This window comes from Hoplias malabaricus, chromosome 17, assembly GCF_029633855.1.
Source record: "Hoplias malabaricus isolate fHopMal1 chromosome 17, fHopMal1.hap1, whole genome shotgun sequence".
Taxonomy (NCBI): domain Eukaryota; kingdom Metazoa; phylum Chordata; class Actinopteri; order Characiformes; family Erythrinidae; genus Hoplias; species Hoplias malabaricus.
This window is the reverse complement of record NC_089816.1, coordinates 26,412,674-26,437,910: the sequence shown is the minus strand read 5'-3', so window position 1 is coordinate 26,437,910 and position 25,237 is coordinate 26,412,674. Positions and strand designations below refer to the sequence as shown.

The 25,237-nt window shown below is 40.5% G+C and overlaps 1 protein-coding gene across 1 annotated transcript in view; it reads right to left on the bottom strand.

Moving 5' to 3' along the window:
• Nucleotides 1-157: 157 nt before the first annotated feature.
• flt4 (fms related receptor tyrosine kinase 4) overlaps nucleotides 158-25,237 on the bottom strand; it is a 47,346-nt gene continuing 22,266 nt past the window's right edge. The window contains exons 8-30 of the mRNA XM_066648897.1: nucleotides 24,819-24,936; nucleotides 24,141-24,316; nucleotides 23,502-23,670; nucleotides 19,312-19,438; nucleotides 18,706-18,814; nucleotides 17,859-18,197; nucleotides 15,670-15,816; nucleotides 11,039-11,170; nucleotides 10,181-10,287; nucleotides 9,618-9,753; nucleotides 8,930-9,034; nucleotides 8,725-8,838; nucleotides 8,349-8,437; nucleotides 6,777-6,942; nucleotides 5,605-5,699; nucleotides 5,186-5,308; nucleotides 4,777-4,888; nucleotides 4,110-4,209; nucleotides 3,820-3,925; nucleotides 3,550-3,662; nucleotides 2,514-2,634; nucleotides 1,411-1,496; nucleotides 158-409 (exon numbers count right to left, since the gene is read on the bottom strand). Of these exons, the coding sequence (XP_066504994.1) occupies nucleotides 190-409; nucleotides 1,411-1,496; nucleotides 2,514-2,634; nucleotides 3,550-3,662; nucleotides 3,820-3,925; nucleotides 4,110-4,209; nucleotides 4,777-4,888; nucleotides 5,186-5,308; nucleotides 5,605-5,699; nucleotides 6,777-6,942; nucleotides 8,349-8,437; nucleotides 8,725-8,838; nucleotides 8,930-9,034; nucleotides 9,618-9,753; nucleotides 10,181-10,287; nucleotides 11,039-11,170; nucleotides 15,670-15,816; nucleotides 17,859-18,197; nucleotides 18,706-18,814; nucleotides 19,312-19,438; nucleotides 23,502-23,670; nucleotides 24,141-24,316; nucleotides 24,819-24,936 (3,110 nt within the window). The 3' untranslated portion in view covers nucleotides 158-189. The remainder of the gene's footprint in view (nucleotides 410-1,410; nucleotides 1,497-2,513; nucleotides 2,635-3,549; nucleotides 3,663-3,819; nucleotides 3,926-4,109; nucleotides 4,210-4,776; nucleotides 4,889-5,185; nucleotides 5,309-5,604; nucleotides 5,700-6,776; nucleotides 6,943-8,348; nucleotides 8,438-8,724; nucleotides 8,839-8,929; nucleotides 9,035-9,617; nucleotides 9,754-10,180; nucleotides 10,288-11,038; nucleotides 11,171-15,669; nucleotides 15,817-17,858; nucleotides 18,198-18,705; nucleotides 18,815-19,311; nucleotides 19,439-23,501; nucleotides 23,671-24,140; nucleotides 24,317-24,818; nucleotides 24,937-25,237) is intronic.

The window sequence follows — 25,237 nt, the reverse complement described above, 5'->3', positions numbered from 1 at the left end:
TAATGTAACAATGGCGTTAAAATACTTTTTTACTTGCAACTGACATAATGGTGCCACCCAGTGGCAGCTGACAGAACACAGAATCAGGGAAGAGGGAAGATCAGTTCGGTTTGTGAGGCAGGGTTGAAGGGCTTGGGTGTCCAGGGGGCTGGGGGCTGTGATGGACGCATGTGGACCATTTGGGTGATATTACAGGTTGGAGGTGGCTGGGCACGAACCCTCAGTCACAGCCAGGTCTGGAGTGGAGAAGAAGTCACACATGCCTTCCTCAGAGAGCTGACCGTACTCGTTGTTGTAGAAGGTTTGACCGGAGAGCTGGCTGAAAAAGGTCGGCCGGTGCCTGCTGCTGCTGCAGCTGCTTTGGCTTGAACCGCTGAAGAGGCGCTCTGTACTTGTGCCTGCTAATGAACTACACAGACACACAGAAAATTAAATTATAATTTGGGTGAAGAAATCCAGGGCTGTACACTGATTTTGTGACATGATAAATCAATTTAACCTTTTGTTTTCCAGTTCTCTGGTTATTTTCAAATCTAATAACCCACAAGAGGCCTGGGGGGGCGTCCCATGAGGTTGGATTTCTTTGTTTAGACAAATATTCAGAAGTTCAGTGGTAGAAGAAGACACTTAAAATGATTTTACTAAAAGCCATTGGTTGGATGGAATGAAAATGGGCCCATTTTGCAGATAAGATTGGTGACCCCAGCCTTAGTAGTCAATACATTTAAAAGAACACTAGGTAAGATTTGTGTTTTTGCTCCTAGGGCTCCCCCTAGTGTAATTCATTTTTTACAGTAATGTATTGAAATCAATGGGGAGAGTGAGGAAAGGTGGTGTTTTCCTACTCTCCGTATTACATATTGCAGTTTTTGCAGTGCTGAGCCCAGAGTAGCAGTGACAGAATCCCTGTTCTCCATTTTACAGGCCAGAGAAGCATCACAATGATTTTGAAGCCGCAATATTAATGTAAAATACAGTGGAACCTCTACTAACGAACTTTCCAAGATTTGAATATTTTTTGCCTCCACCAGCGAACCATGACTGTGTTACTCCTCCAGCCAGTCGTCACGTCTTCAAAGTAGCGATATGTAACCACTTAAAACTTTATTATTTCTTTTTTATTACTGTTACCACTGTATTTCTTTTTTATTTTTAGTAACTCTACATATATTTTTTTTTACTAATTTGAGAGTGTTGTAAACATGTATCGGTGCAAAAAGGGTGACTTTCGGGGTGGGGGCTGGAACGCATTAATTGCTTTTCCATTATTTTAAATGGGGAAAATTGACTCGAGAAATGAACTCGAACCGGGTCACGGAACGGATCAAGTTCGTAGGTAGAGGTTCCACTGTATAACATAGTGTTCCTTTAATGTTCTTAACCCACATGTACAGACACATTTAAACTCACTTCTTAAGCATGGCTCCTCTGTGCTTGTGCTCAAGCCTCTCCAGCTCTTCAGAGGCCAACACCATCCCACTGTCCGTTTGGCTGTCCTGCAGGGATACAGCACTGTATTAAAACTACTGTAAACACTGTACACTTACTGACCACTTTAGAAGGTATGCAGGTCTTTTACTATGCACTAACTGGCTGGTGTTTTTCAATGGCCTCCATCAAACGTGACCTGCCTCTGACAAAAGAGCAGACACAAGCTGTATATTTTGTTTATGAGTATATAAATACCTAAAAACATTTACAGTACAGGTGCAAACCAAAGATAATGATGCCTCAGACTCATGCCAGTGCCGTACATTATCAGAGAGGAAAAATAAACGTGTGGAGTATAAAGCAGTCTAAAAGGAGACTTGGCTTATAAGGGAACAATATTCTTTAGCTATATTTTATTACTGCCAAATTCATATCTTGACAATAATAACTTTGAATGGAAATGAATGTAAATATGATTTATTCATCACTTTGAACCATTTCTTTTGGTCTATTACTTATGAACATTTGACACAATATAAAGAACAGCTGGTGATTTCAAATTATGTCCAAACTGTTAGTAATGATTTGTAAATGAACAGTACTTTGCCCTGTAAACTGTGATCAGATTGTGCCAAAAAACCTTCATGTAAGTGTACATTACAATGCATACATGAAATGAAATGTTTTATGACTGTCCTGAAAGGGCACCCCATAGTACCCATTAGTTCCTATTTCCTAATTACTTCATATCTCATCTACATTCAGACGCAAGTACTTTGTTTTATATTTTAAAATATCTCACTGGCGACACACTCTGTCCTAATGTGTAGGTGTCGTACCTGGCCGGCATAGTGTTGCAGGCCAGTCTCAGCTCCTCCTCTGACGGAGGTCTGGATGAGGCCTGGGAGAAGCCATGCTCTTAGATATGTTAATTTAGTTAATAATCACTAAAAGCAAGTGCAAACCAATTATCATGCCCCATTAGCATAATTCTGCTTGCTCTGTTTTTAATTTAATGTACCATTAGTAACATTAGCAGCTTTCTGAAGTGTTTTGTTTTGTGGTTCAAGGAAGGCTCTTACATGATGTGACTTGTGGGAGGTCATCTCCATCGGGAGCTCCTCGAACGTCTTCACACGTGAGTGACATGTCTTAGAAGGGCTCACCATCACACACCCAGAGAACGGGACACAGTTGTAGTATCTGAGTAAAAGACTGTGGCATGAGGGGAACAGACTACACAGTAACATTTATTGTTGTAAATATTTTAACCTGAAAATTCAGATTTAAATTCAGGTTCAGTGTTTAAATAAATTTCAATTCAAATTCAGCTGTTAAGAATGACATTAGATGTTGGGCCATAACTGAAGAATTTGATTTGCAGGAAAAGTAATGGTGAATTTTAGTTCTGATGTTGGATGATTAGTTCTGCTACTCTTTCTCATCCAAAAGTACTGAATGCTCCACAACCCATTACTAGTTTGGTCTAAGACACAAACACAAACTGTTCAGATTAAAGTAGCTGAATTTTCTAATTAGTACCGCTGTCTATAGTATCCTCTTTTCAATAGAAAATCCATCCATCCATTATCTGTAACCCTTATCCAGTTCAGGGTCGTGGTGGGTCCAGAGCCTACCTGGAATCATTGGGCGCAAGGCGGGAATACACCCTGGAGGGGGCGCCAGTCCTTCACAGGGCAACACACACTCAAACATTCACTCAAACACTCAGACACTTTTGAGTCGCCAATCCACCTACCAACGAGTATTTTTTGGACTGTGGGAGGAAACCGGAGCCCCCGGAGGAAACCCACGCGGACACAGGGAGAACACACTAACTCCTCACAGACAGTCACCCAGAGCGGGAATCGAACCCACAACCTCCAGGTCCCCAAAGCTGTGTGACTGCGACACTACCTGCTGCACCACTGTGCCACCCCAATAGAAAATCACAATTCTAAATGCTGTGTAATCCAGGACTAGGCTTAATACCTGTATGGAAAACCACCCCATAGTACTCATTAGTTTTTACTGCATATCTCCTACATTCAGACACAAGTACTTTGTTTCACATTTTAAAATATCTCACTGGCGACACACTCTGTGTATGTGTCGTACCTGGCCGGCATAGTGTTGCAGGCCAGTCTCAGCTCCTCCTCTGACGGAGGTCTTGATGAGACCTGGGAGAAGCCATCATCTGAGGAACTCTGTGAGACATTGAGGGGAATGTCCTGTGAAAGGAAACAGACAATACCTGTCAAAGCTAAAACCTAATACTTTAAAACAAACTCACTGGCTAATGAATGCTAAGAGGATATGATGTTTGAGTAATCCTAATCATCCTAACAGTATACACCACTGAGCTTTCCTTTCATTAAGACCTCTCACCGGTAAACTGTTGTCCTGCAGAAGGTCTCCCAGTATCTCCACTAGAGCAGGAAACGTGGGCCTATCCCTGGGCTCGCCCTGCCAGCAGGCCAGCATGATTCCATAACTACCAGCAGAGGGAGATAGAAACACACACACACACACACACACACACACAGTATCACAGCACTGTTTCCACTGATTTCTTTTATTTTTATTTTATTTTTTTTTTCAATTTTTTTCGAATTTAATTAGGAAGTTAACTCATATTTTAAACAGTAAAATTGCCTTTTAAGTGTAATCATTCTCACATTTCAGGGGAGGCGGTGTCAGGAGCTCTCATTCTGGTGCCGTCCTTTAGCTGCGTGCAGAAATCCTCATCGATCTGAACGCCGGGGTAAGGGGATGCTCCTAAGAGGGAAAAACATACACAAGAATATATAAAAGCTGTCTTCATGGTTAAGGAGGTTATATAAAAAAAAAAAACCACACACACACACACAAAACCAGCAGCCATTTAACAGCCGCATATACATCAAAGTCATATATATAATTATAATTATATATGCAAATATAACCATTTGTTGGCTCTGGAATCAGTAAATCACTTGCTCATTCGGGGTTGAATGATTAGATCATTTGGACTGAAATTTGTATATCTGGGGGTTCTTCAAACATACTACTGTTTTTCTATGGAGATCAACTAGTGGGCTAAATTGTTTCCTTATATTGATTCACATCTGCATGAATTAAGGGGTATTCCATGTAAATGGATAAATTGAAGTATATCATTATCGTTTGGAAAGGATATGTAAAAACTGGACTAGCTGAAGTACTTGTTTCTATGCCATTCATCAACTGCACTTACACTGTGGCTCATTTCCATATGATATGACATTTCCATGAAAAATAATTGAGTAGTTTGTATGTCAATCAGCTTTTATTCAGACCGATGTGCATAAAATGCATTGACTTTACCTAATGAGAAGATCTCCCAAAGCAGCACGCCAAAGGACCAGACGTCACTCTGGCTGGTGTACACTTTGTCGAAAATGCTCTCAGGAGCCATCCACTTGAGTGGCAGTCTGGCCTGCAGAAGTAAGCACACATTACACAGAGATTGATCACAGATTGTACCAAAGCCTGAAGCCAACTGACTTTTTCATCTGACAAGGAATAGCATGACACTTCACGTCAAAGGCTGATGATCTTCACTCTTCTCCTATATCATTTGCTCCATCTGAAGCACCATTTTGATTTGAAATGGATTTCACCTTGAAGCTGGGGTGTGCTCATCTGTTTGGAGTTAAACCTGCTGTGGTAAAAGCCTATAAAGGGGGCAATTAGAATCAAATGGTTTCACCTCAATTGTTTTTTTTTTTCTTACATTGCCTTTCCGCACATAGTCTGGGTCCTTGTAGATGTCCCGAGCCAGCCCGAAATCACAGATCTTTACCACGTTGTTCTCCGACAGTAGAATGTTCCGAGCTGCCAAGTCTCTATGAATGCACTGCCAGGAGAAAAAACAGCAGACATTTGTGTCGTGTGGATTATGTTTCTGCACTGAGAATCTACAGATTTTTTTTATAACTCTTTTATCTATGTCCCAGATAACAACCTAAATTTTGAGCTTAGTATGGTTTCCCTGTTCCCTGTTTTAATTCTCATGGGTTCCAGACAGGACTTTATTCCTTCCAGTCAATAACGTCTATAACTCATGTTATGGGACTCCAGAATCTAAGAGTTGGATTTCTGAAATCAAGGCAAAAGCAAAGGCAGATTTTCTGAAAACTGCCCGGGGCTTACCTTGCGGGACGCCAGGAACTCCATCCCTCGTGCTACCTGGAAACTGTAACATATCAGATCTTCTATTGTAAGAGGGGTCTTCCAGAGGTCATCAGCTTAAGGGAGAGAAAAAGGAACAAAAAACATTTAGATATCTTATACAGCCAAACAACTCTGATCAGAAGTTGCACCTTCTCAGACTCTCAAAGCAAAGGAACCGAACCGAACTCCTTCAGTGAGGAAACAGTATGGTATCACTTACTCTTCAACATTTTATCATTTTATGTTGCGGCTATTTAATCTTCCTAGATATTTTTCTTTTAAAATATGATGTCATGAAAACTACAGGGTGAGTCAAATGTTACAGGACACCCTTTTACTCCATACTCCAGCAAGTAATGGGTGAGGGGACCTATATTTTAGTCTATGTCAAGAACATGGCCGCCATCTTGAAAGCCACCATGTTGGATCAAGGACATTCATTCATTCATTATCTGTAACCCTTATCCAGGTCAGGGTCGTGGTGGGTCCAGAGTCTACCTGGAATCATTGGGCGCAAGGCGTGAATACACCAGTCCTTCACAGGACAACACACACACGCACAATATATATACCTACCAGCCAATTCACCTACAAACGTGTGTTTTTTTTGGAATGTGGGAGGAAACCGGAGCACCCAGAGGAAACCCACGCGGACACGGGGATAACACACCAACTCCTCACAGACAGTCACCCGGAGTGGGAATCAAACCCACAACCTCCAGGTCCCTGGAGCTGTGTGACTATGACACTACCTGCTGCACCACCGTGCCGCCCAGAGCAAGACATGTTTTTCGAATAGGAAGGTGGTCATGTAGCATATTCCCAAAAAAAAAAACCCACATAAATAAATAAATAAATAAAGGGTCTCCTGCGAATTTTGACTCATCCTGTATTTGAAAAAAAATATGAATATAACGATTAATTTCAATCGTACAGCTGGACCTTATGACCACTGTTGCTCTGCCACTGAGGGTATATTTTAACTGTTTATACTTTTAGTGAAATAAAATGTGATTGTACAGAGCTCTTTTTTTCTGGCAGTGTATAGTAAATTATACAGGTTGTAAGTCTGCAGATATTCAGACCAGGTCATGTTTCAATCTGCCAGGCATTTTGAATATATACATTAGCAGAAGCCATTATAAACGTACTTTTCTCTACTGAGGGGGAGCTGCTTGGACTGGCTTTGCCTCTGAGCTGGGCCGGGGAGCTAATATTGGATGGTGGAGATTGGTTTGAATGTTGCCGGCTTCTCTGCTCCATCTGCACAGCCTCCATCATCCTCCTCACCTGGCTTTGTGTTTTCGGAGAACGATCCTGTAGAAAAAGAAATAGTGGGTCATGAAACACAGCATGCCTCCAGGCATCCAAAGCCATGCCATTATATATATATATAGCACTCTCTTATTAACGCCAGATATTTTGAGGGTATTTTCAGCTACAATGAAAACAGGCAAGCCTGCTATTAATCAGCGAGACTGACAGGGGGTCTAATAGAGCTACTCTGTTACTGACACTGATGTCCTACAAATCCTTTCATACAATACAGTTACATATTATAGAATTACATTCCTAATATGCTGTAGTGGGAAGATCTTAAAACAAAGCTGGAGGATTTAGGTACTGTTTATCCCATATTGATCATTGACCAATCATTATGTGTTTTGGGATTATGGGATGAATCCGGAGCAGCTGGAGGACACAGGGAATTCTTCAAAGATAGTCACCCATTATGGAGATTGAACCCACATGCCCAGGACCTTGGAGCTGTGTAGCAGTGACCGTGCCTGCACTGTGCAGTCCTATATACATCAAACTAGATCTGTTTATACATAGTCTCTCACACTCACAAGCACTTATACAGTACACACACACCAACAGACAGGTCACTGCCCACACAGTTATAACACATTTACTGAGACGACTGTAATTAGGACAGAATTTGCTGTATTAACCCCTAACTAGCTGAAATGCTTTTCTGGTTGAATTCCCTGGACGCCTACTACATATGGCCTGCCAAAAGGAAAGGCTTAACATTTCCATTGGAAAAAAAAAAGAGTATCATATAGAGAGCTGTCTGGCTGACACTGAACATGAACATGTGGAAAGTTACATTAGGTTAGCTGTCTGTTAGATAGCAGATACAGCCTAATTCAGTTCTAAATATCAGGGCGAATTTATTAGTGGAATAAATTAATTTGTTTTTGATATCCTGAGGACAATTATGTAATCGTCTTGTCCTGTGCCAGCGCATTTATTAAGAACAAATCCGACCTTGCTCGAAGTGACAACAATCCTTCGCCAGCTAGCACCAAGTCCAAACAAATTCAGTTAGTGCTGCTGTCAGCAACTACTTTACATTCATTTATTAAAGCTCTGTGATGGAAAAATAGGATTGAAAACACATGACATTGTGAGTGCAACATTTCCCATTATCATGTACCATGTTACAGGGCACTTTGACCCTTTTTCAATGCATAGTTCTCATGTTTCCTAATGGGTTTTCCAAGCACTATGTAGAAACTTCCATGTTCTCCTTGACAAATGGGAATGTTATCATTAAATGGCCCAGTAAAATATTTCATATGTTTCTACAGCATATAATAAAGGTGAGGCGGAATACACTAAGGTTTGGCATTGAGGCTGGAATTTTACCACCACTAATATATGAGCAACAGGGTTTACTTGGCTATTGGGAAGTAGCTGCAGAAGTCAAACCTTACCCTATATGGCAAGAAGAATTCCCTCTTAGCCCTTAAGTAGTTGGATAGATTTCCATATTTGCAGAACTCCACCACAACCATGAGAGGGCCTGAAAAAAATTAGAGGTGGTTATAAAGAAAGGTGCAGAAAAAGCATGTCATAATAATGAATTCTAAGCATTTATATGTAGATTTCTGTTCTGAATGTTTAATCTTGTAAATATCATAATGCACATAACTATAAAGGCAATATTATACTTTCTTTACATAGTGACAGAGAATATCGTAGCACAAACTGCATTCTAAATTGATATGCACCTGGCTCTGCCAAAGTCTCTGAAGGTATGCTAAGCAATAACATTAGCTGTGACTGTTTTAATACAGCAGCTGTACTGACCGTGGGCTTTGGTGCAAGCTCCTAGCAGATTGACCACATTGAGATGGTTCCCTATGTGGATGAGGATTTTAAGCTCTGACATCAGGGCTTTGTGTTCACTGGCTGTGGCTCCCTCTGTAATACACAGTATCAAGGCTCTTTGAATAAACACTATCATCTTTACAATTGCTGCCTGCAGGGGATAAGCATAAGATTAGGATCTAACCTTTGAGCATCTTGACAGCCACAGTGCCTAAATTGCTCTTTTTGTCATTCCCATAAATGGAGGCCTCCACCACTTTCCCAAAAGCTCCATGACCAAGCACTTTCCCTGCAGATGTAGCAAAAAAAAAAAGAAAAAACAAGCAATATTTCAAACCTGCAAATGTTTAAAACAAAGAAGCTTTACTACTAGTCTGTCTTTTCTCCTGTTAAAACAAACACATTGTATACAGTAGAGTGTAATAATCAGCAACAAAAGTGTAATAATCCAGTCAATAAAAGCACTCGGAATTTTACAGTGAAAAGAAGCCTAATCATCTAAATATTATCAAAAAATATTTTTGTATTTAATGTGACTAGCATTTCCTTTTGAATGTGTCCATTTGCTTGCAGTTTACTGGCAATATTTTAAAGTTCTGTCTTATTTGTTCTTGGCATATCCTGTTTCTCCTTATCTAAGTAATCCCAAACACACATCAAATTTTTCACAATACGGCATGTGCTTGTTTTACACTCTGCTATATGTTTCGAAGAGGTTTTATTGAGTAGAGTAAGTCAAATTACTATGTTCTAGAAAAACATTTTTTTTACATTCTTCTAATGTTCACAAGTGAACCATTCCAGGCCTTTAATTCTCCTTCATCTCTGTATTCTGTATTGAAGTATTGTTTATTTATGTCTTCCTAACATACCAAGGCGTAGACGGTCCCGTGGGATTTCCCACTGGTTGGAATCATAGGGCAGGTATTCGCACTGTTCCTCCAGAGGCACCTCCCCAGGGTCCATGATGATGGACAGGTAGCTGGTCTTGATATCAGCCGGGTTCAACTGTGGGACATTATCACATCATTACTGCAGGTATGAGATACAAGGCTCTGTAGCTCAGAAACAGCCAGCCTGAGGTCAGCCAGCAACAGGATGAGCTCCACAGCAGCTGCTTCTTGAGGAATTGCTTACAAACGGCAGTGTTCTGCTCAAATCTGCTCAGCAAAACACGGATGGTGCTGCTGATTCGTTTTGCTCGAGGCATGTTATCTCTACCTGGGTCTGGCTATCAATAGTTCATTCCTGTAAAAGTTATGGACAGCTTAAAGCTGAAGGCAGCACAGGCTGATCTAAAAGGTAGAGCTTGGCGAAATGGTGAGAGGTTTCCTGAGTCCAGGTCAGTTCACAGCAGTAAAGTGCAATCCAAATACCTGTGATGCAGAAGAAAACTGAACATGCACCAGAGATTTGAATGCAAATCTTTACTGACCCGCTTCACATTGCAGAAGATGAGGATGAGGAGCACCCAGAAGAAGATGGCAATAACCCCGGTGCCAATGAGGATAACAATCTCTACGTTTGTGCTGTCGTCAGAACCTGGTGCAAATAAAAGATCTTTGTTAAAGAAGTCATTGAATAAGTCATTGAAATTGAATATTATTGTGTATTCATAAAAATAATGTTTACCCTAAATCCAGCTCTAATATTGTGATGTCATACTGAGATTCATTCATTCATTCATTCATTCATTCATTCATTATCTGTAACCGCTTATATAATTCAGGGTCGCGGTAGGTCCAGAGCCTACCTGGAATCATTGGGCACAAGGCGGATTACCCCCTGGAGGGGGCGCCAGTCCTTCACAGGGCAACACAGACACACACACATTCACTCACACACTCACACCTACAGACACATTTGAGTCGCCAATCCACCTACTAACGTGTGTTTTTGAACTGTGGGAGGTCATACTGAGATGATAGAGATAAATATCTTGAATTTGTCTTTGGTGTTTTATAGCCTTTGGGCATTTTGAATAGTCCTACTATCTTGTTTGTGCAAATGAAATGAAGCTTATTTAAATGTATGTACATAGAAAGCTTAATAGTTCATCATCTGTATAAATAAATAAATATCCAAATCTCCAGAATAGAGCAACTATGCAAGCTTTGGCTTTGAAAAATTGCAGGTTTAAGCAGCGGGGATAATTCAGCCATTCGAAAGCTGGGAGTCCAAGATAACATAATGGGCATCTCTCTTTCTCTTTCTCTCTCTGGGTGAATAGAATGGCTTTCCCTTAACCATCATCATTCAACATGACTTATTTATATGGTGTAAAGTCTCTCACCAATAACAGACACAGTTGCCGAGGAGTTGATGCAGCCTCTCTGGTTACAGGCCTTACAAGTGTACAGACCGGCATCTTCCTCACGGACACGCTGAATGCTAAGTGTCCTGTTGGAGTCCTGCAGCAGAATCCCTGCACACAACCACAAAGCTGCCAGTCATATTTACACACCAGACAACCCCACGCTGCCCGCCAGCTGTGCCACTTTGTCTAGTGGCCTGTCTGCTAATGAGCTGGCTCTCTGTCCAGTCCCCTGAGCTGTTCCAGACTGTTTGGAAAATAATGCAGCGTCATTACAAATAAATCTTCAGCCACGACACGTATTAGAGTACCAAATATTCTTAAACAAGCCAACTAAAAGTTATAAAATGGTAAACATGATTTCTGGTACAAGGGGCTCATTTATAAAGGATGTACAAATGTGTATGTACGTCCATATGTCTATATGTATGTGGACAAATATCAAGCTCAATTCTTGTTGAAGTCGTTTTTGTGCATCCTTCAAATGTGTAAAAAAACAGCCCTTTCAAACATGGTAATTTTGTGTGAAAATATGCACAGATGTAATAAAGGTTTTCAACATGAACACCTGCACCAATGCTCCTGATCTGGAACCTTATAAAGATACTTAAACTAGCACCACACACAAGGGTACCACCAGGGGGCATCAGTTTATTCTTTATGCTCAGAACGTACCTTTAATCCAGGGGTATTCAATCTTATCCACAAAGGGCTGGTGTGGCTGTAGGCTTTCATTCCAACCAAGCTGGAGCACACCTCATTCTGCTTGTTTATTCATTCTGTCTCAGTCGGTCAAACAATTGATCATGTGCCCTTCTTTGTTGGAAATAAAAACTACTGCCACACCAGCTCTGTGAAGATAAGACTGGATGTCCTTGTGTTGGTCTGTCTCTTGTTCAGCTCTCACCATGACTGCATGAAGGCTATCTTTAATTCTTAACCCCCAGGGGTCTGTCTTTGTGTGTATTTCAAGAGGCAGCAGTTGATGCTGAACTCCTGCCTCTTTAGATTTTTACACAAAACATTTTAACACAAAGCACCCTAACAACCATAGTAACCTAACAACCCTAAACACCCAAACAACCCTAGTAACCATTAGCGTTAATCAGTCAACATGCTTGTAGAGTTGTCTAAGACTATGTTCAGAAAATGCCTTTGAACCATTGGAATTATGTCATAATTTTCAAAGCACATCCTTAAGAATTGTACTAAAGTGGATAGAAGGAAGTGCTAATTAAATTAAGGAACTCCTGGTGTTCTTAGAAACGATGTTAGACCTGGACTATAATGAATGTACTTGGGATTACTTGGGCCAAGAGCAAGGAAGTGAATACCAAACAAAAACAGAAGCTGTGATAAAGACAAAGGCGAACACAGTAAATGTGAATCACATATGATATATGAAAGCAAGTTATTGTGGCTTTAGATAAATAAACGTCTCTGCCTTTTGTCTGATGCTGAAAGATTAATCGCAACCAAGATTTCCAAATGACCTGCCATTTTGACTGGAAAACAAAATAAATTAAAAATGCTCTCTGATTTTTTACACTGCAATTAAGTACAATACATAGACAACACACAGCTACATCCCCAGTAACCACTCTCCCAGTTATTACTAATTGTAAGTTGTAGCAACAGAGAATCAATGTAGCAAAGTGGTTTCTGTGAGGTCCTTGACCAACCTTTGAGCAATGCAGTGTTTTTCTGCTCTAACATTCCCACTTTAGCTCAGGGATGGCTTGTTAATTATCTAATTAGCTGGTCAGGTGGTGTTAAAACATGGAAAGCACTCAGATAGGCAGGCTAGGGCCCCTGGAGGAGCTTAACCCTTCACCTACAAATAGTCGACGATTTTAATGACTACCATGCCAGAGTGTTTATGTGTTTATGTGTCCAATTAGGTTAATGAGAACCAGAGGGTCAGGACAGGTTCACGAGATAAAAATTCTATAAAAATGAATATGATCCCGCAATAAAGTGTAATTAATCAGAAGTAAAATTAGATTCAGTACACATTAAAGCAGTGCACACTGGCAGCAATTTCTCTCCCTCCAATTGGCTCAAAATACAACTCTCTCTCTCTCTCATGTGTGTGTGATTGTGTATGCTTGTGTGTGTGTGTATGTGTGTGTGAGTGTGAGTGTGAGTGAGCTAATGTGAAGTACAAAGTTTATTTCCAAACTGGTTGGTTTGATCGTATGAATTTGTTACCAACACACTTGATTTAAAAGAACACTAAGTAAGATTTGTTACGTTTGCTCGTGGGCTTCCCCTACAGTTGAGGGCGTGTGATTCCTTTTTACAGCACTGTCCTGAAATCAACAAAGATGTGGGAGGGAGAGGGGGTGGTTTCACATCATCTTCCAGAAGTTAAATAGTGCAGTTTCTGCAAGGCTGAACTACATTCTACATATTACAAGTCACCGAAGCATCACAATGATTATGAAGCTGCAATTTAAAGTAAAAATGGAAGAATTGAACTTCAGGGTCGCGGTGGATCTGGAGCCTACCCGGAATCACTGGGCACAAAACTTGAAAACATTTACTCACACACTCACACCTAGGGACACTTTTGAGTCGCCAATCCACCTACCAACGTGTGTTTTTGCCCCTTAGGAGGAAACTGGAGCACTCGGAGGAAACCCACGTGGACACAAGGAGAACACAAAAAACTCCTCAGAATAAAACTTTTATACAGTATTCATGTTACAGTATTTTGCACAATAAGCCGGAGAATATAAAATATATAAAAGTAAAAAACTGTGCTTAAGCCCAAAGATGGCATTTCATGAGAAACTGTAATAAGGTACTGTGATAAATATAGCCACCTGGGCTTGAGAGTACTTCAGAGAACTTCAGAGAGTACTTCAGTTGCCACTTAACAGTCCACTACTTCATCAGGAAGTGGTACCTGAAATTCTATTTTGCAGGAAGAAAAGCATGCATCTCTCCAATACAGAAACACTGTTGAGTTCTTGGAGCACAAGCTCATCTCAAATGATCTGAAAGACTTTGGAAAGTTGTGCTGTAGTTAAGTCCATTTTTCTGCTTGTTTTTGGGAATAATGGACACAGATGAAAAGGACCATGCAGAATGTTATCAGCGACTGGTGCGAAACACAGTATCTCAGCTTGGTATAGGGTCTCACCTGTCCCCACAGCATGGCATATCGTCAGTGGCCAATTAAAAACACGTGTCTCCATTTTGTGGATTTTTAGTTTATTACAAAATCTGAACACAGTAGCTTTCCTTCACACTGTGTGAAAATCCCATGATGAATGAACCAATAGAAACAGTCCAAAATAACTTGGAATTAGATCTTTTTACATTGACTTCCATTGAAAGTTAAGAAGGTCTTTCCCTTCTCCTGTAAAGTTGCTATTTTGGGAAATACATATTTTTAATTGGACAGCGACAGTATTTGTGACGGACTTATTGATGTGGATGTATATATATTGGGACTTGGGCAAAGTGATATATTTCCTGGGAAGTCCATGGTTATTTCAGCAAGAGAGTGCAAGGCCTATTTTTTCACATTATACGAAAGCAAGTTTCAAAACAACGAATGCATGTGCTTAGCCAGTTCTGTGTCCTATGGTGCATCATGAAGGGAGGAATCAGACAGTGGAGACCACAGACTGCTATTAATTTTTTTTCTTAATTCCCAATAGATTATAAAGTGCCAATAGAAGGAAAAATGATGTAACACATTCGTAAACTTGCTTGTGTCTTTTTGCAGGCATCAAACACAAATTTGTTTATATTTACACAGTACAAACTACTTGGTCAGCAAACACTTTGGAAATCTCTTCCTTGTGCCGGTCTGTTAAATAAATGTTAAAAAGAATGAACAAAAATTCATTTTATTTTTTATTGCATTTTAAAAATGCTCCAACACTTCTGGAAGAGGTGTTGAGAGAAAGACAGATAGAGAGAGAGAGAGAGAGAGAGAGAGAGAGAGAGAGAGTATAGGCATATATATGTATATACTGTATATGGTGGACGGATATAAACAGTAAGCCCTATATTCCCAAAGCATTAAATATTCCATAACAGGGGATACAGACTCATATTCCTACAGCACCTGCATTCTCTGAGCCACCAGCCATCACTCATGCAGAGCACCCTTTTCTGCGTTATTCCTCAGCCACAGCCCCCAAAGCCTCGCTCCAGTGGCCTGCCCAGCATCTGCCAATCAAGCTGCCAAATGAAACTCTAGTAACCACTTGAATGCGAAGCAGAGCTACATTAGAGTGAGCAGGATATGAGCCTTTTGCTCGCTGAATGAATGTGCGAGCGTGTTGGCTAGCACTGATAGAATTCAAGTGTAGAAAGCTCTAATGGAGTAATTTTTTAGGCTGGAAAATTGTAATATTTGCGATCATTTGAACTCTGCTGAATAGGACAAGGATAGGAGTGTGAAAATAGGAAATTGGAAAGGAGAGAGAACATGTATTAAATGGAACTAATGTCACCAAAAGCTATAAACAATCGCTGATGCAGAAACACTGCAGCACTCTATATATAAATATATACCTGACTTGGAAGTCATTTTTGCATCATAACCTTGCATCAGTTCTGATCTCTAATGAAGGAAAAGGAAGACTAACCTGATACTTGGTGGAGGGGCTGGTGGTCTTTAAACCAAGAAAGCTTCGGAGAAGGAGTGCCCTCCACATCACACTCCATTTGCAGAGACGCGCTGACATTCACTGTCTGGTTGGTGGGGTTGTGCCGGTACCTTGGGGCCTCTAGGGCTGGAGAGAGAAGGGGGGAGAGAATTGGGAGAGTGGAGGGAAAGAGAGAGTGAATGACAAATTGACAGATAGAGAGATGGAGGAAGACATGCAGAGAGAAAGGGTCATCACTCTATGGTCAGCATTTACAACAAATCGATGCGCATTCACAGTTAAGACAGTTAATGTCTTAGCCCTGTTCTTCTTCATGTGTGACCTCAGGGGATTAAAAGGGCATGAAAAGTTCCACTTACATCAAAAGTATCTTGGCGAGGCGGGAAGCTGTTAGAAAATCACTGACATACTGAAGAATGAGTGAGCTATGTGAATGATAAGTATACTGGGCAAAGAAGTGAAAATCAATTTTCTATTACCACATACACAGTGTTGAGGGAAAGATAAGGCATTACAGTAATGTGATTACTTTATTTCTTTTAGTAGCATGGCACATCATTCATTCATTCATTATCTGTAACCGCTTATCCAATTCAGGGTCGCGGTGGGTCCAGAGCCTACCTGGAATCATTGGGCGCATTATTGTGTTACTCATATGTCTCTAAGTGTAAAAATATTAAATGCATATGATGCATTTAAAACATACATTTCCTCATACATAACTTGTGGGTGTGTGTGCTACCTGGGTCAGCAGATTGCACATCTCTGGAATATGAGCCAAGCAGCACAAGCATGGGAAGTACCATAAATTTGGCAAGCAATTGTTAAAGCGTTTATTCTAGACAGATGGTTTCTAATCTCAAGAAGAGTACGTCACAATCTCATTTAAACCGACCTGGCTCCACTTCCATTCTGGAGCAGCCTCTGTAAGCTTTCAAATTTGAATTTGAAGCTGCTGATGTTGGACAGTTTCTGTTGATTATTTCAGGGTTCCAAAACAGCATTATCACTTCTTGATATTGGTTAAACATAACATGTTGTTAAGGTCCAAATCTGGGAGCGTGAAAGGCTATTTAAATGGTGTTTACTGCGACTGTTTCTGTGGGTGTGCCTAGTGTAGAGCTGTGGGTTTTACAGAGTAATATAGAAGTGAAAATGATGTGCAGTGAAATGCCTTTTTCGAGGACGTGATAAAAAATAAACCTATTACAATTTGAAATGTGAAATGGGGAGTTTGTTAGAGATGAATTATTTTGTTGTCCATTAACCACACCAACATCACAGATATGAAAGATGAAGAGAAACATATTTTGGTTTCAAAAACAGTTGTAAGACATGAGCTCATCTGAAAGATTTCCCTAGAGGCTGATGTTACACTAGTCCATGAGCTCATACTGGAACACACTGGTAAGAAGCAAAGTGTCATTCAAGGTCCAGATTTTATTATCTCAAGTCCAGCTCATACATACACATTCCTACATTCCTTCAGCATGACTGATCAAGAGCAGAATGTTTTGATGGTTTCACTTCTCTAACACATCTGATTTAACTAACCAACTAATTAAGTACTTTCATATGTGTGTTGTAGGGCCGCACAATATGTACAAATGATCATGTTCTCACATCTGTGTTCACGGCTTGTATAATGTTCACAGAAATGCATTGCTAGCAGAGTGGGAAACATGAAGCTAAGTTCCCAATGCTAAGCATTGGCTTGAGGGTTATAAAGTTGAGAATTGGACCATAGAGAATTGGACCATAGAGAATTGGAACTGTGCTTTCTGGAGTAATGGAGCACCAGTTCTTGTTGCTACTATTACATTCTCACAACAATGTTCCAACTAGAGTACAGCCTTTTCAGAAAAGTAAATGGGCACCAAGCTCCCTTTTATTACCATTGATTTCAAAAGAAATCTGGATGAAGATATAGTGTCACAACAGAGAGTACACAATAAAATACTTTCTGTTTAGTTAGGGGACTGATTTCATAGTGCATGCCTCTGCGATATCAGTACTGCACTAGCCAATAATATGATGCCATTTAACATATTATATATTGTGCAGCCCTAGTGTTTAAATAAGGAAAATGGTCAAATGTACAAGGTAGGGGTACTACAGGACCAGGGATGTGAACCACCACTAGTCTAGATCCTTAAAATGCCCCTCACCCTTCACAGGGATGTATTTTCGGTGGCAATGCTTCTCCCCACTTCGCCGGTTTTGCACCTCACACACGTAGTTGCCCTCGTCCTGGAGCTGAAGGCTGGGGAAGGTGAGCTCTAAGACCCAGTTGTTAGTGGAAGCCTGGAAAGAGAGCTCTCCTCCCAGAGCTTCGGCATACAGGTGTAGGCTCTTGCAGTCCTCTGGGGGCACCGCCTGGGGGTCCAGCCGGTACCAGCGGAGGTTTTCATATGTGTAGTTATCAGCACTGCATTTCAGACGCACTGGCTCCTGCTCCAGGGGCTCCTCGGTGGGCTCCATATCAATTCCAAAGCCTTCTGGAATGGCTGGGTAAATAAATAAAGGTTTGAAAGAAAGAGTCAGAGCAGAGACCGTTTGGATTTGGTGTAGCAATAAGAACAAGAGGTTGGTACAAATTTAAGCTTGGGTGAACCAGAGTGTCAGTGAGGACATCCGGAAAATCTGCAACTCGTCTTAATCTCTTCTCGCCTGTCTGTTATACTGTGTTATGACAGATTAGGTTAAAGGAAATAGAAAAGTGGATATGAAATACTAAATACACAGAGACATGCTTTTTGTAATAACCTTACATAATATTTTACATCAGCAATTCCTAATCCTGGCTCTGAAAATTTCAGCCCTGTTCCCTGTTCTAACACATGTTATTCATCTTATGAATGGTTTAATAATTAACTGATGAGTAGAATCATGTGCACACTAAGGGGGTACTCCCGAAGCAGGATCAATGACCTTGTTAATGACTGCAACTGAATGATTAAAAATGCACATTTGATGTAGGGACAAGTGCTTTCCCACAGCGTGGGCGAGACTCACTGGTCACGTAGAAGTAAATGAGCCGCTCATCTTTGCCCACTTTGTTCTCAGCCGAGCATTTGTACATGGCCGACACGTTGGCGTTCCGAATGACCACACGGCCCACTGTCTGCAGGGTAAAACAGAAAGCAGGTTAACTCAGGATTTGCACTGCTCTTCCAGGCGCTGGGATCACATATGTTGATGAGGTCCATGGTCAACATTTCCTTTGTGGCCCAGCACCACCAACAACACACAAACCTTTTCTCACCCCAACACACAGGAGATGACCTCACACGTGTGACAGAAAACAGGAAGTGAGTGTTCAGAGCATGCATGTTTATTCCCACTCCCTCCAGGAAGTGTGGAGAGGAAGAAGGGTTTAAATATTTCGAATGTGGAAACAGCAAAGATTGCCCCCTCACTCGCATCTCATGACTGACAAGCACTGTCAGGGTTCAGAAATTTGGGTCACTTACATAAAAAATAAGGTGTGGTGGGGGGAGGGGTCGGGTTTGGGGATACTTACATAAGTGCTCAGGCTCAGAGGTTTGTGGGCTCTGTCTTTGTCACTGAGGTACTGTTGTGTAATACTAAAACAAAGTAGATGGAATCACAAACACAAACCTTTTGTTTGCCATCCACCGGCTCCAGCCAAGTGACCATGCTGTCAATGGCGTTCACGGTGTGGTTAAGGTCCAGATCAATCCAGTCCTGACACACAGGGACTTTGTCTCGCTGTCCTCTTCGAGCTCTGAAAACATTTCACAGGGTTAAAATTCAGTTAGTCACTTGAATACTCTGTAGTCAGCCCCCGTATTTGGCATTCTTCCAAATGTTCCTCATTTGAAACCGCCTTATGAAATCCAAGCATTTTTAGTCTAGCTTTGCTGGATAACATTTCTGAAGCAGGTCTGTCCTCTCTCAAGTGCCTCTTAATAATATTGGAAATGAAATTATAGGAAAAAGATCATACAACAATAATAATCTGTTTTATATAAGAAAAATATTTTTATATTCTACAGTAAAAATATGTATAACCGAGATAACACTAGAGAGAGCATTGAGTGATAATTAAAGGATCAGTTTCCAAAATTTGTCTTTTATTTTTCCAAGGTTAACATCCTAATATTTACAACATTTGTGTGTCAACATTTAAAAAGTTTTACATGACCATTTTTTCAGAATCTTTTTGTTAAATCTAGGCTAAATCAGATTAAAAGTGTCTGGACTGACACTTCTTTTAGATTCAGCATAAAATGATAGGGCTAAATTATTCCAGTCTGAGCTTGAGTGTATATTTCATCGGATGTATTTCGTGATGTATCATCAGTGTGTTAGCACAGAGCCCTGCTGGCGATATCACTTCATAAATATATTAAGGTGTGCAAACAACATAATAAATCATGGGAATAATTTAATAAGCTGTGGGAATGAGATCTCATTGCATTGCTAAGCACACGTATAATGTGCTAACTTTCTTTTATTGTGAAGGGAGAGCACCAACAGGGTTCCACAAAATAGTACTCAGAGAAGGCTGGATTTCCAGCTTAGGTTCCATTTGGGAAGTGAACAGAGTGATTTGAAACAATGAAAATAGTGAGGCAACTTCAGTTTCCTAATATGAGGGTCCTTGAACAGTCTGGTGCTATTTAAAGCTTTTACAGTTTTAAACCCAGATACCAGATGGTAATCATTAGTGAGGAAATCTAAGTATAAAACTTCTTAAATCCAAGACACTAGCAGGAATATTTGTGGATTTCGAAGGCAAGGAGAGGAAATGTGGTTTTCTGGTGATGATCCCAACATCCGGCATTGCCATTGTGCGTGTGCGTCTGTCTGTCTGTGTGTGTGTGCACGTGAGTGTGTGTGGGTAGGAGGTAGAGAGGATGTGCAGATGGATGAAGGAAGTGCTTTGCAACACTTCTGTCTTCCTGTGGATGATGAGGACTAATGAAGGACTCGCGTGAAGGCCACATGCAAACTTTGGCGCCTGAATCATTTGTAAATCAGGGCTGGGCCACATCAGAAATCTCATCCTTATGTGACAGCATAAAGGAAGAGGGGTGAGGGGAATATAGACTGGGGAATGGAAATGTAGTGACTTGAGATAAATGCATAAAGGGCTGATGAGACTGGTCAGGATAGGTGTGGAAAAGCCTTCCAGGCATGTGCTTCACAGGCATATTTGTGTGTGTCTGTGTGTGAGTGTGTGTGTCTTTGTGTATGATGGAATACTTAAGTGTATGTGTGTAGGTGGATGCACAGAGAGCAGGTACTCTGGGCCTCAGCTGTGAGTGTGTGGGCGTGATGTGGATGATGAGGAAGGCTGTGGCTCGCCTGAGGCTCACCCCACAACGACCCACAATGCTCAGCTGCGTCCAGACTTGTATTTAGCCAAAGCAGGCTCTGGGAGCAACTGCAGCAGCGCAGCGTGACCACTCAGCAGGCCACAAAGTCATGGACAAAGCCCACCGGAGGAAATGGCTAGACTCAGCCTGCTCCCTACCACTTCTCTTTTCAGGCTGTGGATTTACTCAGTTACAAAAATGCGGGGATGGTTTGTAAAATGCAGAGAGCAGCAAATATGCAAAACAGCTTCAAAAAGGTGTGAAGATGGGAAATTTGAGACCAACTGGGACAGAATCTGTATTGGTGTTTTATGAAAAATAATGAAAAAATCAGTCAATAAGCCAACAATTAAGGCAAAATGTTCCTCAATGAATAAAGCCAAGCAAAAATGCCCATCCATCCACAATATTATAAAGCTTAAAGATAAATAATCAGGCACCTTCATGACAAGACACTTCAGCAAAGCCACTATAAACGCTGAAAGATATTTCCACATTTTGTTGCAAAAATAACTCCCATCTGGACAAAGTCAGTGTCTGTTTGCTACTTGGGCAAATGTTGGGAAGTTGGATAAATATCTTTTAAATGCTCTGAATTGTTACACGTGCACAATAGCTAGTTATTATCTACAAAAATCAGGCACCTGATGTCCCAGATGAACTCAGATTTAGGCAGCTGTGACACTGTGGTCAGGGAGTAGCCTGATTCTCTACGATAATTAGAGAAATGTCCTTGAGTTTGCATGAGGTCGACTTGTCACAGCAAAGACGTGTGAAACGTGGAAAAAGGAAGACTATGCCCCCCACTGCTGTGATTTGTGTTTTTTAGATGCCCTTTTGCTCTTTGCATGGGTTGGGGAGCGTGATTTTGACAGGTGGAGCCCACTGGACCTGGTGAGGTCAACAGCTTCGATGTCAGACATGACAAGTCCCTCATCGCTGGTTGTCACGGTCACCTATTCCACTTCTGTTTTATCCCTCATTATTCTGTTGCTTCACAACCCTCATTGTTGCCTTTGGAACTATTAAGGTTAGGCATCTGTTAGGTCATGGCTTCCATTTCTCAGTACTATGATTAACTCATAAAGAAGTGTAATTTGTATTGCATTGACTCTAGATTTGCTGGTGTATACAGTGGTATACCCATTAAACAATAAACTAATTATTCAGTTAGTTATCATAAAGCTTATTATCCTGGAAATGCTTTGATTTCCTCAGCACCAACTTAACTATTACTATGTAGGTTGCACTGTACTTTCACATGTTGTAGATAACTGTACAACAAAATGTTATACCCCTCTGGCCTGCACTTTGCACTGGTGGCCTTAATATCATAAGCACCTGCTCCAGAGCATCCCGTTTTTATGCTTTCCAACTAAAAAAATGGAGCTTTGTGCAACTTAAAGTAGTGTTTCGTAAAGCTGTGTTTCGTCATCATAGAGACAGATATATTGATAGCCCACTGAAAATTCTTTGGTCATGTTAAAAAATGAGGTCAGGACACAACTTGAGATCTATGGATTCTTGGCAGGGATGGAGCAGTTTATATAACGCAATTTGCCAAGGTTTTTGCCTTGCCTCTGTCTGAGGCTACCGCATCACTGGAATGTTTGAGAAGCATATTCTCTTAGTACAGAGAAAATAAACGGTGCACTCTAAAAAATTGCAGGGGCAAGAGCGTCCCCTCTGGGCGGGTGAAGGCTGGCCAAGCTCCAAAAGGGACAAAGACTATCTGCCCTGAACTTAAAGTGAACTGCAGAGGTCTTGCATTTAATGTGTAAATGATTCTGACAGCTTTGTGAACGAACTTAATACTCCCATCAACACAGGCCTGTGGTAGAGGGCGAAAATCCCTTCAGTGCAGCAATATCCTGAGACTTAGACTTGTTTTGAGTACATCTTAACCTCCAGCTCTTTCAGCCTCGACAGGCACGTGTTCAGCAAAGAGGAGAAGGACTGAAGCTTCATGATGTTCAACAGACAAGATGTCCACAAAAGGCTGTACCTATGTCTGCTTCTCTGAATAAATAGTCCGATATTGAAGGTTTGAAAGTGAAGGGTTACAAACTATCAAATCTAATACAGTTGGCATAGTAATATTTATTTGTACATGCCTTAAGTCCAGGACACACAGACTTGAAATCTTAGTTATAATGAATGAATACTGTGAATTGCACTTACTGTAATACTACACAATATTATGAGATCATTTTGTTTACACTTTGTTTTCCATTTTGAAATTGGAAAGTCCTATACTTAATGGTCACATTTTTTTACTATTTATAAAAATTATTTTAAAACAAGAAGAATACCCTAGTATTCGATTTTCAGCAGCTCATATTTTTTTGTAGTTTTTTTGTTATAACATATTATTCTGATTATATTCATATGCTTCAATATTTCTTCACATACAGATTATCAGCCAGTACTATTAAGCAACCAAAATATTAGTACAGCCTTACTTACGCTGTTCTCTGGGTGGAGTTCATGCCACAGGGGCTCCACGGTCTCCACTGCCAGGTGATGGATGTAGGTGGAGGGTAACCAGTGGCGGTACAGGTGAGAGTCTGTCGGCTGCCTCTTCTGTAGGGATTTGTAGGTGCTGCTGACTCCTTCTCATGGATCTGAGGTGGCGCTTTGCAGACAAAGTGAGAAATGTCATGGTTAATGCCCATAATTAGGTGCAGATATTCTAACAACATAATGCAGGCCATCATTAATGACCAGTTTGCCCATGCACAATATTTACAAATACTGAAGCAACAGCCCTTATTCATATGGAATGCCTTTAAACTTGATTTTGTAATTGCTGTGACAATTTGCATTTAGTCACAGGAACATTAATGAGGTACATTTCTGATGTCAGACGATCAGTTCTGGATCATAAACACCACTCCAGCTCATTCTTAAAGTTCCATTGATCTACAGCACAATGCTGAGAGGTTTTACACCCCTCTAGCCATCTCCTCACATGGTGAATGTTGCTCATGAAAGACTACTCCAAGGCATCCCATTATATTGAAAAAGCTTTTCTAAGGTGTTTGTACATCAACGTTCAGTTAATGGTGGGTGCATCTTAAAGAAGCTGAAAGGAAAGAGAATTACCATTGACTATGAGAACGAAGTGGAGTTTTTTCTCTATGCCAGCAGCACTGTTCTTCAGAAGCAGAGTGTATTTGCCTGCATCCTCTTTACGCACATCTCTGATCTCGAGGTGAAGATCCTGAGACTTAAATCTGCTGAACTCCGGCCGTCTCGTTATCAACGTCATGTTTTTATACCTGCACACATGCTGCCACTTTAATTTTTCCACTCTGCTTTGCTTTGCCACATCTCGATACATGCAATATAAGATAATTCTTATAATGTTACAGAGTAATTTTCGGCTATCTGCAGTATTATAAAACGTGTCATTCAGTTTTCAGTTGCCTTGAAAATTCTGAATTATTATTTTAAAAAATGCATTAAAATTAAATTGTAATAACATAAATTGACAGAGAAGCATCAACAACTAATAACTGTTCTGTAATTAATGTATCAATATGTTGGCTTTATTACAGCTTCCATTTTTTGGGAGACATTGTTACAGTTTTTCAAAGAAATCTTCAAAGATATACTTCTACACTTCTAGTAAACACCTCTAGTACTTAGTGGCAGAAACTGTATTTTCTTCTTCTCTTAGCACTGGTCATGTTTAAATATAAAATATTTTATATATATATTTTCCCCCACTGGTTTAAATAAATTTTAAACTTTAAAAAGAAAAAAAGATCACAATCTTACCAGTGGGTTACTGGGGTGGGGTATGCAGACACTCTAACAGACAACTTGACTGACTTTTGTCCAACTGTAGCTTCCACCATGGAACCATTTCTGTAGTCCAAACTAATGAAAGGATTCTCTAAAATTTGAGGGATTAAGGACAGAATAAAACACTGTTTAAATGAATGATGCATAGTATATACATATGGAAATAATTCCCACATAAAAATTTAAAGCAGCAGCCAGCTATTTTCTCCAATGATTTAATACTAAACCTATTTTAAGCATGGTTGCTTCCATGGGAGGGGCCTGCCCTAAAGAGAATTAACTGAGCCATTCGGGCACTACAAAGCAATTTGATTCTTAATCTCACGTGAAGGTTACGGAATACGTGAGTATAATCACTTTAGAAACTATTATTTGTTACTTCTGGTGATGAA